Source organism: Zingiber officinale, chromosome 6B (assembly GCF_018446385.1).
Source record: "Zingiber officinale cultivar Zhangliang chromosome 6B, Zo_v1.1, whole genome shotgun sequence".
Taxonomy (NCBI): domain Eukaryota; kingdom Viridiplantae; phylum Streptophyta; class Magnoliopsida; order Zingiberales; family Zingiberaceae; genus Zingiber; species Zingiber officinale.
The window spans coordinates 127299554-127313332 of record NC_055996.1 but is presented as its reverse complement, the minus strand read 5'-3'; the positions used below and the strand labels follow the sequence as shown (position 1 = coordinate 127313332).

At 34.6% G+C, this 13779-nt stretch overlaps 1 protein-coding gene across 3 annotated transcripts in view; it reads right to left on the bottom strand.

The window, feature by feature from the left end:
• LOC121989427 (anaphase-promoting complex subunit 1) overlaps positions 1-9401 on the bottom strand; it is a 110470-nt gene extending 101069 nt beyond the window's left edge. For 2 of the 3 annotated variants that reach the window (XR_006114251.1, XM_042543486.1), the window contains exons 1-6: positions 8953-9401; positions 7854-7917; positions 6978-7062; positions 2360-2622; positions 1627-1732; positions 1394-1548 (exon numbers count right to left, since the gene is read on the bottom strand). Coding sequence is in view for 1 of the 3 variants with exons in the window: in XM_042543486.1 (XP_042399420.1) it covers positions 1394-1548; positions 1627-1732; positions 2360-2622; positions 6978-7062; positions 7854-7917; positions 8953-9182 (903 nt within the window). In the remaining 2 variants the exon portion in view is untranslated. Of the gene's footprint in view, positions 1-1393; positions 1549-1626; positions 1733-2359; positions 2623-6977; positions 7063-7853; positions 7918-8952 lie in introns of those variants that run through there. The other variant, XR_006114252.1, reaches the window with a different exon arrangement.
• Between the last annotated feature and the right edge of the window lie 4378 nt (positions 9402-13779).

The window sequence follows — 13779 nt, the reverse complement described above, 5'->3', positions numbered from 1 at the left end:
ACAACATAGAATATAGTTCCATTCAATTAGATATTGAAAGGAATAATATTTACTACAATAAATAATTTTTGTATCAGGAAATTTAAAATTATAGGAAATTATTTTAGCTCTAGAGTAGAAGAATGTTTTTTTATTATTATCATTATCATCCATCTTATAACTATAATTAATTATATACCAATGGAACACCAAAAATTGTATTATAATTTTCTTAGATTTACAATTAATTTTAGTTATGCTTCATCATATTGGAATAGTATGTATTTTAGATGTTCATATTAATATTCTGTATTGAAATTGATAAATGTGATAACTTATAAATGTCAAAAATAAATTTAGAATGTATAATCAATCCAAACCTACTCTTAGGCGGTTCTCAACCTTAACAACCTTAAGGGTATGTTTGGTTCAAGTTATCATGCATAACCTTGGTTATGTGATTACTAGATAATCACATAACCAAGGTTATATGGAATAAAACATAACCTAATGTTATTTGGTTCAACCTTTGGAACTCATTTTCAAAAAAAAAATTAGGAAAAAAAATTTGTTAATCCCAAAATCACTTAAAACCTCACACTTAATCACATTCCATATTATATCCTCATTTGTTGACATAGCAAGCATGCTCTATTACATGGGAATCACTCATTATTAAAAAACATAACCTTAGCAAGATAATCAAGGTTATTAACAATAACTTTCAACCAAGCATGCCCTAAGAGTCAAAAGACACTAAAGCCACATCCAAAAAAAAGGTCGTCTTCTTCTCCAACATGACAAACAAATTTATTTCACTGGCTGATAAAAAGGCAAATTGCCTTGAGACAGTAATAACAATGCCTAAAATAGGTACTCTTCTTGCAATGAGAACAAAGTCTTGCCACAAAGGTAGCTAAGTAGCAAGTGGACAATGAGTTTATTCTTGTTGCTATGGAAGCCCACAGCTTCTTGGTCATATTTTCTTATCTAGAAAAACCTATTGATGAAACATTCTTCTTTGGATTAGCACAAAGTCACAACTAGATGTCCCCAAGAAGAACGAATTATCTTCTTCTTCCAACAGAGGCCAGCAGTTCATCCTTCTCTTCTTTGGGAAGGTGTCGACGAACATGAAGTTGTCAACCTCATTAGCGAGCAGAAATGATGATCCACAACTTCTCCAACCCATATTTTCTGTTTTCACACACTAAGTCATGTCTTCTTATCAATCAGTAAGCCCTGCAACATTATCAGCCACAGCACCAGCACATCTAGTTGGGCCAGGCACCAAAATCACAACATGGAACAGGACTTAAACCTTGATTGGAAGGAGCTAGGTGGATGCACAGAAGAAAATAATCATAATACTGGTGAAATTTCCAGACAAAAGTTAAATTACACAACAGACAACCTTATTAGCAGCATACTGGGCGCGTTTTCCCTGCCATATCCTCCGAAAGGAGAATTGTTTAGTAGATAATTCAGCTGCTACCACATCAATCCCAGCAACTTCAGCCTCAGAACGATTTATGATTTCTACAAGCCAAACAGAATGTTGCATCTTGCCTGCAGTAAAGAGACTTTGGTGACTCAAAAAATATCAGCGCGCTTAATAGGACACTTGAAACTAAACATAAGACAGACTTCTATGATATGATGCCATCAAAGGTACAACATCACTGCTCCAAATGGTTCTTTCTTCCAAATCTTTCATGGAGACAAACTTCCCCCTTTCTTCAATGTAGGTTGCCTACAAAGTTAATGGAGAACAAATAAAAAATGTTGGGCAACAAAATCATGAGCTAAGGTTAAACATTACAAATATACTGATTCAAGAATGAAAACAAACATGAATAATTATTCATTGAACTACCAATATCTGTGTCCATTGCTAAAAGTTCAACTCACCAAGGGCCAAATAAGAAGAAAAAAGCCACACATGTGATATTATCATGGGGAAAAAATGTTTTAACACCTTATTTCAGTTATATTGCGGGAACATGAAGCAGCCAAAGAGTGGCATCAGGAGTAGTTCTGAAAAGCTCAAATTTCATTTTCATAGAAATAGAACTGATGACGAGGGCAATGACAATTTAGTGCATTTCTCTACTTCTCACTCCACCAATTAAGACATATAAAACTTCTTCTCTGGTAAATCATTCATCTAACTTTGTCAGATCAAGATATAAGAGATTCCAATTATAGTATTGTGAATATTGAAAAAAAAAATGGAGGATAATATAGCATTCCCAAGCAATTCCTTACTACATTGTATTTCATAAAAACAAAACAAAAGTGTGTATAAGGGGGAAAAAACCTCTCACAAATTGGACAAAAGAACATATTTCTTCAAGATATAAACTGATATCAGCTCTACCTGAGGCTCTTCAAGTGGATGTTTTAGAATCAAATGTGATGAGACGGTAACCTCATTCTCTCTGACCAGTTCAAATGGTTGACCGGAAATTTGGTAATTCCGAACAAAATCTTTACCAAAACGAGATATATCTGTTGCACCTAGAACTGAGCCCAAGGAAGACATCCGATGGTTCCCATCTACTGACTTCTGTAGAAGTAAGCCAAATGGAAGAGGAAATATAGATGCAATGGGAGATGGGATAGGAATGCAAACAACCTCACCTGCAACGGCATGGTTAGAAGCAAACTTAAGAATTGAGAGCATATTCCATTTAAGTTACAAAAAGCATAAGGCACATGAAGACAAAGCGCATGAAAAAATAAAACAATTTCACTGTTAAATAATAAGTTTTATTCAATGTCTATATATTGCTAGCAATATCTAATTAGTCATAATTTAAAACTTCAGCTTCTAAAGGTTCTCAACAATTTCCATCTTTGAATTTACTCGAACTATATGCTACAAATTAACATAATACCATTGCAAATAACATAGACCAAGAATAACTAACTTGAGATGATTGGTGAATTCATCTAAAACTAACGTCAAAAATAGGGAATTAGTGTTGGCCCTTGATGCCAACCAACAATCATAGAAAAACATTAGTCACACTTTCCAACATTAACATTAGTTCCTGCATTATCATACGTATATTTTATCTCATTAGTACAATGATTAGATATTCTTTACTTTTATAAGACACATCACAATAAGTGCTTAGGACTATCACTGGCTTTTTCTAAGTTGTTATGTAGGTGAAAATAATGTTGTATTGATGTTTTCTTTTATAAGGAATACTACATAGTGTATACATAATGATGCAGCAAGAATAAAATGTGTCAGCCAACACTCAAACTCTTGTCTAGCAAGAAGAAAAAAATTATTAACCTAAAAGATGATACATGGGAGCTTAATCCCTCTTATAGGCTCAAAATAAGAACAAGTCATTTAAGAAAAACTATAATCTATAAATTACCCTCAACCATGAAGGACTTGCCTTCAAAAGAGTTGGTAACACTTCCTTTGAACATCGTTTTCACGATAAGCAATGATTGCCTCGTGAAGTTCACTACGCATGGTTTCTTTTTTTCCTTTTTTGGGTAACCTCCCCAATGTGTGAAAATCTAGTGGATCTTCATCTTTCTTTGTTTCTCTTCCTTTTCAATCATCCCTTCCAATAAATGAGAAAACACTACCTCTAATCTATAAGTGGAAATACTTTGAAATTAAAATAATGTTTAAATAAGTTGAAAAGTTAAATAAGCATGCATTAGATTCATTTGTAAATTCTTGCGTAGAACACAACATTATGGGATTCTAGGGCCAATGAATGCATGAGGATATTCTATGTTATGATCTTTTGAGCCTATGAGATGCATGTTTTTTGAAAGCAATCATTGTTCAATGAAATCCCAAGTTAAAAGGAATCAAATCAATATGCTAACAAGCTTTAACCTCAAAAGTTAGTATAAATTAACACATATTTATAGATATCTTTCTAAAACTATTATTAATGATTTTTATTTCTATCTTATTCTTTTTTTAACTTAGTTTTGTTCTCTCAAGTTAATTGCTTCTTTTGAGTCTCTAAGGTAGAATCATAATGGTAGACCTGAATCAAGGTTAATAGCATGTGCAAATGTTTATTAAATGTGATGACTTGTCAAGGGTTTTGCAAAAGACTCAGATAAAGGATAGTCGAGACTCTTTAGAAAGCTCAAGTGAAGAATTGATAAGGGGGTTCTCTAGAAGGGACTCTTAATGAATGATCTTAAGGTTCAAGGTTCAAGTGAAGGATCATTTCAAGACTCTTCTAAAGAAGGCTCATATTCAAGATTGTCGAGTGCATTTTGGGAAATTTAAATAGAGGATTATTAATAGGCTCATGAGAAGACGCGATTTGAGTTCATTTTAGCCAGTTTAGGGATGAACCAAATTTTATTTAGGATAATTCAGTTTTGTTTAGTCGCATTAAGTTGGCCAACCATCCCTCATTTTCCCTCTCTCCCTTATTGTATTTCTTGCATCTAACGTCACACACACTCAGCATTGTCACACCAGTCTATTGCGCCTCACCATGCATGAGCCCCATTATTGCCACATGATGTTGCATCACCCTTTGTCACTCCACCCTTGAGCGCATTGACATTGTTGAACGGCTCTCATGCACCCTAAAGTGATTTGCCAAACCTTGATGTGCACAAGATTATTGACGCCCTTGTGCCCTTGAGCGAAGTCACTGCGACACTACCTTTCCTGAAGTTTACCTTATGTCAAAGTTGGAGTTAACCATGATTTACCAAGATTGAAGAGCCATTAGCCACTCTCAGTTTGGAGATAAGAATTCAATGAGTAATTTCCTTTTTGGTGTTGGGAAACAGTCACTTCTTTTAGACTATAATTATTTATTATTTAGGTTTGATTAGCTTGAGTGTTTTGTATTATTTAAAAAACTACTTTATTTTGTTGACCAAGGTAAAACTTTGGTCTTATTTCATTTCTATCTAAGGTTTGTTGTAGTATTTATGTTGGTGCATTTGGTTCAAGATGGAAGATTAATATTTTTTGATGTTAAATCAAAGATCAGATACATTGATTTTGAGTTTTAATGAAATTTAGGTTTTAGGTTTTATGTAATTATTATATTTAGTTTATTTTAAGATTTTCTAAGTTGTTCTATGCTTGGTTTTATAGAAAAGCATTGCCAAGAGCGCACTAACCTTGTAGAGTTTCAGATGTTCACCTACTGTATATTTGAGATAGATATATCAATCCTTAGATTCAATTATATATTCCTTATGAATGAATTAAATATGTAAAAGGACCATTTATGTTGCTACAAATATTTTGAAAAGGGAAATTAAACCATCACTAAAATTTGCAAGTAGGGTTATAAACATGTAGGAATTAACATTAAGAGGGGCTATTATCAAAGGATAAAATTGATACTCTGATTGCTCCTCAATTACCTATGCTACCTATTGATTTGCGTGTTGATACTTTTACACCTTTCTGAAGCTATGAACCTTTATATAGAGATCATCTACTAATATATAATTAAATTACTACAATATTAAAAAGGTGACTTAGTCTATAAACAAAATGTGAACCCAATTATTTTATCAAGATTTAAAGTGAAATAACAAGGACAGCCGAACTCGTGACCTTTAGGTCACAAAGCAACAACTTTACCGTTACGTAAAGGCTCTCCTTCAAATAACAATTATTATTATTAATTGTAAAAAATAAATATTAAAAAGTGAAAACTAACCTTCTATGAGAGCATCTAAACGCCCACAAATATGTGGTGGTGTGGGTTGCACACAATCAATATTTATTCGCACGAGGGGATATAATGTTGCTTATCATTAGTGAGGGTTTTAGCACATATTATCCATATTTTGAGCACCTAACTCTAGTGATTCGCTTATTAATTGTTTACTCGTAGTGAAAAGTGGATTAGCATGTGATAATAAATGGTCAAAATTAAATAGATTTATTTATGCAAAATAAATGATAAAAATTAAGTGGAACAAGAATAAAAGTTTTATATTAAAATAAAAAGCCTAACAACTTAAAACTCTAGTGTTGTGATGTCTTATCGACATTTTTGAACTCTTAATCAAGATTAAAATTTATATATTTTTTATTTACCTACATAGCAATTTATACTTGGTCTCCATTTTCCTTCGCCTCCAATTTTTTCATTTTGACATTTTAGTATTATATATCCTCGTTATACTCTTTTTCTAACAAAAGAAAAGTATATGTGTGTGTTGAATAATTTATCTTGAGTTATTTCTTGTTCTTATAATGTCATCAAGTGGGGTACCCCTTGTTAAGATGTAATTACACCTAGGAGTTGTACAAATAATATCAAGGTTTGAAACCTCATTTTGAGATAGGGTTTCAATCCACAGTCAGAACAAAATATGTTCATGTTGATGTCGATGGGTGTGCCAAGCACCTAGCGGTGGTTGTATTAGAGTTATAGTATGTGATTTATTATGTAATTTATATTAATACCGAGGAATCCACCTAGCAGCGCCTAGTCCCCGCCTAAGCAACCTAAGCGTTGGTCTGTCGCCCGACTAACACCTAGTGAATTTTAGAACCTTGGAACCATGCCATAGAAGAAGCAACATCATCAAAAACAATATTATCCCTCTATAAGCTTCCACTATGCTCTTGGAGAGAAGAAGTTGAAAGTAGGTCATGTGGAATGACAAGAACAAAAAAAGACACTAACAAAGGTAGTATATGAATGAAGGGAGGTTGTCATGTAATCAACGATCTCCCATAAGGGGATTACTTCTGGCAAACCTAACCCTCCAAGAGGGGCTCTAAAACCATGATAAGTGAGAGAATAATAATGTTGCATTGATATTCTTTGACTTTGAAAGATCTATTACATGGTGCATATATAGGACTCATCGCATAATAAACTTAAAACACCATATGTGAGGCTAAATCACTTAACACCAATAACTATTAACTTTAGCAAAAGTTACTGCAATTTAATAAATAGCAATTATTGTTGATCTCCTCAACATGAAATCAAATTTAATGAACTAACCAGACACGCCATAAATAGATAACACATCACTCTGTAAAACACAGAGGAGTGCATCTGAAATACCCTCCATGTGACACCAACAGACCTAACAACACAACAAAGTTTGCATTAGTGGAATAAGAATTAAATCAAATCAAATAAAGCATAAAATTAATAAAATCATATAGGTGAAATATTGAACCTAAAATTGTAGCCAACTTCAGGATTTAAGAAAGATCAAAAACCATCTAAGAACCAAACAACAATGGTGATCATCAAATTCAACTGTTATTAACTATCAGTCTATGCTACCGAAATCAAGTAGCCAAATCAAAATGCATCAACATATTTGTATCCCTCATGAGCACAACTATTTTCACTAGTTCTTGAAGCGAGGTTCAAAGGCTTTCCGCTCTTAAGCATGTCATTATGAGTTCTGCAATATGATTACACATTGCAATTGAGAACAAGAAACAGTGTTTATCCAAACTGATAAAACTAGAGTACCTAAATGAATCCTTCATGTATCAAACCAAATGTGACTAAGACATCCTTCTTTTTCACATCTTACAGATGCCAACTATAATGAAATCAGAAAAATGCACACACACATACACATACATATATGCATATATTAGGAAGAGATTTTAAGGAATGGGATAGTCATCCATCCAATTTCCACTAGTGGCTTCCATAAACCAAATAAGATTGCTGCCGCCAGATAGAGAATTACGCATAAGATAATTATGAAATTTTTTCAAATTCCACATATGTCATTGACAGATTATATATGTATATACACTGAATAGTAAAAACATGTCAATAACTGGTGACTCCAGCTGAATATCTAACAAGGGCATACGAACCATAGTTTAAACCAAAAAAAAAAAAGAATACCATAATGACTGCTTTGGTGGAGGTGTATCTTTTATGAACCTGGGGCCCACTGCTCCATATTATCCTATCAACAAATAATATAAACGATTAGATAAATAGCAGCATGTTAACTACTTATTACAGAATAATTATCAGCACTGCTATATAATGTCATATAGGACATGGAAAGTCTAAATATCATAACTAAACATTGAGCGTCATATACAACCACGAGAAAATTTCAAATATTTTGGAAAAGACCTCTGAAACAGTTGTTACCAAGACAACAATAGCTGGACAAGCCATAACATTCAAAATGGGACACAACATTCAAAGACAACTTGACAATTTTCTTACAACACAATAAAGCCATCCTCAGTGTAACTGAAATCACTTAGAAGTTCTAAATCAGCAAGCTAGCTAGCTGGACATTGAATTGGGTTGCATTCAGACATGATTTTGTGAGTAGAATTTGCTCATAATAAGGCTAGGTTTTATCAATGCAGATTGGCCTTCTCGACAAAAAGACACAAATTAAATAGGTTGAGCTCCTAAGCACAATATAATAGATAACCTGACTTTCATAGAAGTTTTAAGGCATGGATGATAAGTACTGAAGTTAAGAAGATAGCATAGCCAGTTAGAAGACATGTCCCTTGCTTATTAACAAGATTCGAAACCAGAGAGGAGAATGGAGAATTTTATAATTCAACACAAGGTATGAAAGTGATATATTATGAAGTGTGTTATATAGTCCTCCAGGCATAGAAGTATTAGTCTCTTTGGTTCTACTTTTTTTTTTTTTTGAAAGAGAGCTTCCTATCAACGAACAATTGTTACGACGCCTCGTCAGGAAGAGGCATTTATCGCCGTGCGTTTTCTAGATCTCTTTGGGATAACAGTATGTTTCTATCGCACAAAAAACAAACATCGCGCTCCGGGATTAACAGGCATTAAAGAAACAAAGGAAATCATCTGGCAAAAGACGCACGGATTCATGATCAATGGAAACAAGTGATACCATTCAAAAGATACGAAAATGTAACTTAATTATTCCCAACCCCTAAACCCTAATAATGTGCTTCCTCTATAAAAGAAGATGTTAAGGCGGATGAATTACTGGTTGCCGCGTATGAAAATCTCATGATCTCCTTCGGAAGGTGTACAAGGGGAGGAGAAGTCGAGGTTGCTGGCGGTCCCGTGCCCCTCACGCGCGACTTCCGGGTGGAAGAGGAAGTACTGGTGCTCCGAGGAAGCGTCGTCGAGTGGCTTGCCGTCGAGATCCTCGACCGAAAGACCGAACGGCTTGAACTCGCCCAGGACAGACAACTCGCGGACCCCGATCGACATTGGCGGAGGTAGCGGCTAGAGATGTAGGGTGTGTTTTCTTGGGTGTAAGAGAAACGAGAGGGAAGAGAAAGCGAAAGGCGCGTCGGAAAGATCCCTCCGACGACACCGGTGGCGAGGAGAAGATCGCTGCTAGCGAAGTGGTAGAGCACACTCCAAATTTGGAGATCGAAGATAAGCGGGAAAGAGGGGGATGTCGAAGAAGGTAGTAAACCTCGGTGGGCAGTGGGCTGGCTATTTTGGTCATTTTACCTTTACCCCTTATAAGCAACTGGCGAGGACTGTGCTCCGTCTGGGTGAGCTGGCCGGGCCTGGGATCGGGTGATACGAGAAGCCCACTGACTTAGTTTGCCGCCCCTACACCGCCGGCGAGCTGATCATTGGAGGGAAAAAAATTAAATTAAAATTTTCATCTCGACGACCCTCTTAGGGCATCCGTAATACCGTAACGTCTTCACGTGTTAATACTAAAACTTTATTTTTTTTATATTCTATTTTATTTGCATGCATTAACGAGATTTAAAGAATTCTACAGTGCATCTAAGTCGATGTTAATACCTCAAACATTAACATCCTTGTGGATGTTCTTAAGATTTTTCATTTAATAATAGTAGCCTATCCTTTTAGAAGCGGTATGATGGTTAAAATATAGAGTATTATCATACGAGGTAATCTCGACGACCCTCTTAGGGCATCCGTAATACCGTAACGTCTTCACGTGTTAATACTAAAACTTTATTTTTTTTATATTCTATTTTATTTGCATGCATTAACGAGATTTAAAGAATTCTACAGTGCATCTAAGTCGATGTTAATACCTCAAACATTAACATCCTTGTGGATGTTCTTAAGATTTTTCATTTAATAATAGTAGCCTATCCTTTTAGAAGCGGTATGATGGTTAAAATATAGAGTATTATCATACGAGGTATTGGGGTCAAAATTTAATACATCTGAGTATGACCTCCCTCATATTTTGATCATTTGTACTAATAATTAATAATTACCCGTAATTTATATCCTCCGTGTTGACCTAGGGACAGATTGACAAGAGTACAAGGAACGAGCAAATCGTCTTTTTTACCACATCTAATAATAACATTATAAGGAATTAAGACAGCTAATAAAGTATTTTACATATACTGAAAATCAATTCTAGATTTATTATCTGAACCAATTGATCAGTCAATGAAAGACGAATTGATCAGTCAATGAAAGACGAGTTGATCATTGAGTCTGGGTCCTCCGTCCTAAGTCTATCACTTGCCCTTGCTTTCTCTTTTACGTCACTGCTCGTGAGCCCCACAGTCGTCCATAAGTGGATGATGGCTCTCGCAAGCATGCCTCCGACACTTGACCTAGACACCTACCACAAGCCACCAATGATTGCCCAGCAACCGTTATTTGATGTGATAATTAAGTGGAGAGTACCAAATTGGTAGGAGGGGAAAAAAATCAGTTTCACGGGTGTCTAATTAATTAGAGTAATTAATTAGAGGATGATAGATATATTATAACAAGACAAAGGATCAATTTTTGATAGTATGCATGCTCTCTAAATCTTCTCATCCTAATGGTCTATTATAAATTTATCCTATAATTTATTTTTCTTTATATAATTTAGGGATAAATTACAAGAGATATTTAAGGGAGTGTATCACGGAAAAGAGAGGTCAATGGAGACCGAATTAATAATCTTATTGATATCTTTTCTATAAATGTCAAAATCACTTAATATCTAAGTCTCACATACAAAATATTTGTTGGACAAAATAATATATTACTGGAGATCTTAAGAATTAGTTGAATTTAAATACATAAATTAAATTTAACTTATCTGTTGATATGACTTAAACAGATAATCTCAGACTGTCAGTAAAAGTTGATTTTCTGCCAAGTGTTGAACGCGGACGAGTGATCGACCGGGCAAGCAAGTAGATAGCCGAGCATACCTAGTGAGTGGGCGAGCAAGTGATTGACCGGGTGAGTGAGCAGGCAAGCGAGTAAAGAGGCCAAGCGAGTGAGCGGTCGGACGGGCGAGTTGCAGACCAAGTGACCGAGCGACCGAGCAAGCAAGCGAACGAGCTGACGAGCGAATTGGGCGAGCGGCCAAGCGAACTGAGTGAGCGGTCGAGCGAACTGAGTAAGCAGTCGAGCGAACTGAGTGAGCGGTTGAGCAAACTGACCGAGCAAGCTGAGGTTGAACTGACGTGCAGCCGAGCGAGCTACAGTCGGACTGGCATGTAGTTGAGCAAAGAAGAGGTCGAGCGAGCAGAGGTCGAACGAGAGTGCAACCGAGCGAAGAAGAGGTCGGACGAGCAGAGGGTCGAGCGAACACAGAGGCCGACCGAGTTAGCGGCAGAGCGAACGTATAATTCGAGCAGGCGGATGGACTGAGGCATGCGAGAGTCGTAGTTTTCTTGAAACAAATTCGCTCCAGCTCTGGCTGTGCTTCGAGGTTTCCTCAGGTCATATTTTTCTCATGATACAACGGTGAACCGTGATTTCCATCGAGCACTAATAGTTACAGCGGACTGAGTGGTACCCGACTGCTATCACGGGCAGTACTGCACTTCGCCAAGCATGGTGATGCATGACAGAAGAGAAGGAGAATGTAGGCGGAGAGCTTCAATTTTTTGAGCGTGACACATTTTGTCTAAGATTGCAGCCTCTTTATATAGGAGCTCAGACCAATGGACAGCGTTAATGATCATTTAATGATCATTTTTCGTCAACTGTGAAACGTCAACGTTTCACTCGACTGCATTAATCATTAATTTAATACATTCGTTATACCCTTTAATAAGTAGCAAAAAGTTTATGTACCCAAATATCGATTGTTCCACTTGGGCAAATTTTGTCCCGACCGGTCCGGTATTAGTCGAGCACAGATCGTGCTCGTACACGAGTCAACTTGGTTAATATAATCTGGACCCTGAATTTGTACCCCTGCACATCCACACATGATAGAAAATATCTCCCCATACATTTATTTACGTCATCAATGCATATAAATCAATATAAACCAACCACTATATCTTAAAATTCCCAATATGAGACTAAAGTCTCATTTACAATGAAATTTATGTCTCTTTCATCTCTTCTCCAATCATATATATCTAATTGTATAAATTCAAACTAAATTTTATGTGAAATATAAGACAGGGTATTCCTACTTTATTATACGACCTACAATTCTAATCCGCATAAAATATCAAGTCAATTACACTAAGTTATTCGAGAACTTGACAAGACACGAGACATATATAAAATTCGTCTCAAGGGCTCACGTGAATTTTTTTTTTAGATCTTTTATATTAGATGGAACGCTACTAATTAAATTTTTATATTTAAGATTTGACAATAAAAAATGTTAATTATTAAATTATTTAAGCAGTTATTAATAATTATTATAAGATTTATTATCTCAATGTTATTTTAAATTTGAATTAATTGTTTTAAAAAAAGTAATTTAAAAAAAAAATCATCATTTGTAATCAAATTGAACCGAGCCAAGTCAGATAGTAAGAAACAACCTCGACCTCAATTCGAAGCAACTTCTACCTCAATTTGTTATCTGTAAACTTGAGCTTGGCTTGAGTTCAATTTGAACTTTAATTTTTAAGTTCGAGTTTGGCTTGTAATAAAATTAAATAACTCGAGTTAGTTAAAAAAAATTCATGTAAAATTTAAACGAGCTTAGTTAAGCATGTTTAAGATAATTAATTATAATAGTTAATTATATTATATATATATATACATGAGTCTCTTAACGAATATGTTTACAAGCCTTTTAAAAAATACGTTCGCGGGTCTCTAAATGAATATATTCACGAGCTCACAAACTAAATACTGTTAAGCTTGAACTTAGCTCGATAATTTTTCGAACTCGAAATTAGGTTCATTCTCAGCTTGTTAACTTAATCGGACTAATTAGAACAATTTTTTTTTTCAAATTAAGACTCGAATAATTTACAAACGACTTGAATAATTTACACTCCTTCTCATCAATATCAAATAACATATATATCATATTTAAAAAAAAAAATAGGACTCAAAAAATATTTTCTTTTAAAAACTTAGGAAACAATTTTAATTTATCTATGTTATAAAAAAAACTACTCAGCCTATTTTGAAGTAAAGAAATGGCATTATCAATAGTATAATTGAAAAAATTGATGCATAAAAATACTAGCAATCTACTTTAATTATATTGAATAGATAAGGAATCCAATTTTATGTTCTTATCGAGGAAGAGGAGAAAAGCGCATGGAGGAAGGATTGCTGGTAAGAGATAAAAATATCACAGGTTATCACTGGCTAGGGATAAAAAGAACGTGAAAACGTGATTAATAGTTATCTATAATTTATTTTTTCCGTGTTAATCTAGATATAAATGGACAAAATTATTAGGGACAAACAAACCACTTGTATTACTTGTTACTATACGTGAAAACATCCTAAGAGAAAAAACATGTACGAAATTCACGCACAGGCCGCAAAGGTACCATTTTCAAGAGTATGAACAAATAAAAATTTATTAGATTTTTAAAATAATATATATAATTAAAAATTAGTTAAAAATCTTTTAAAAAAAATG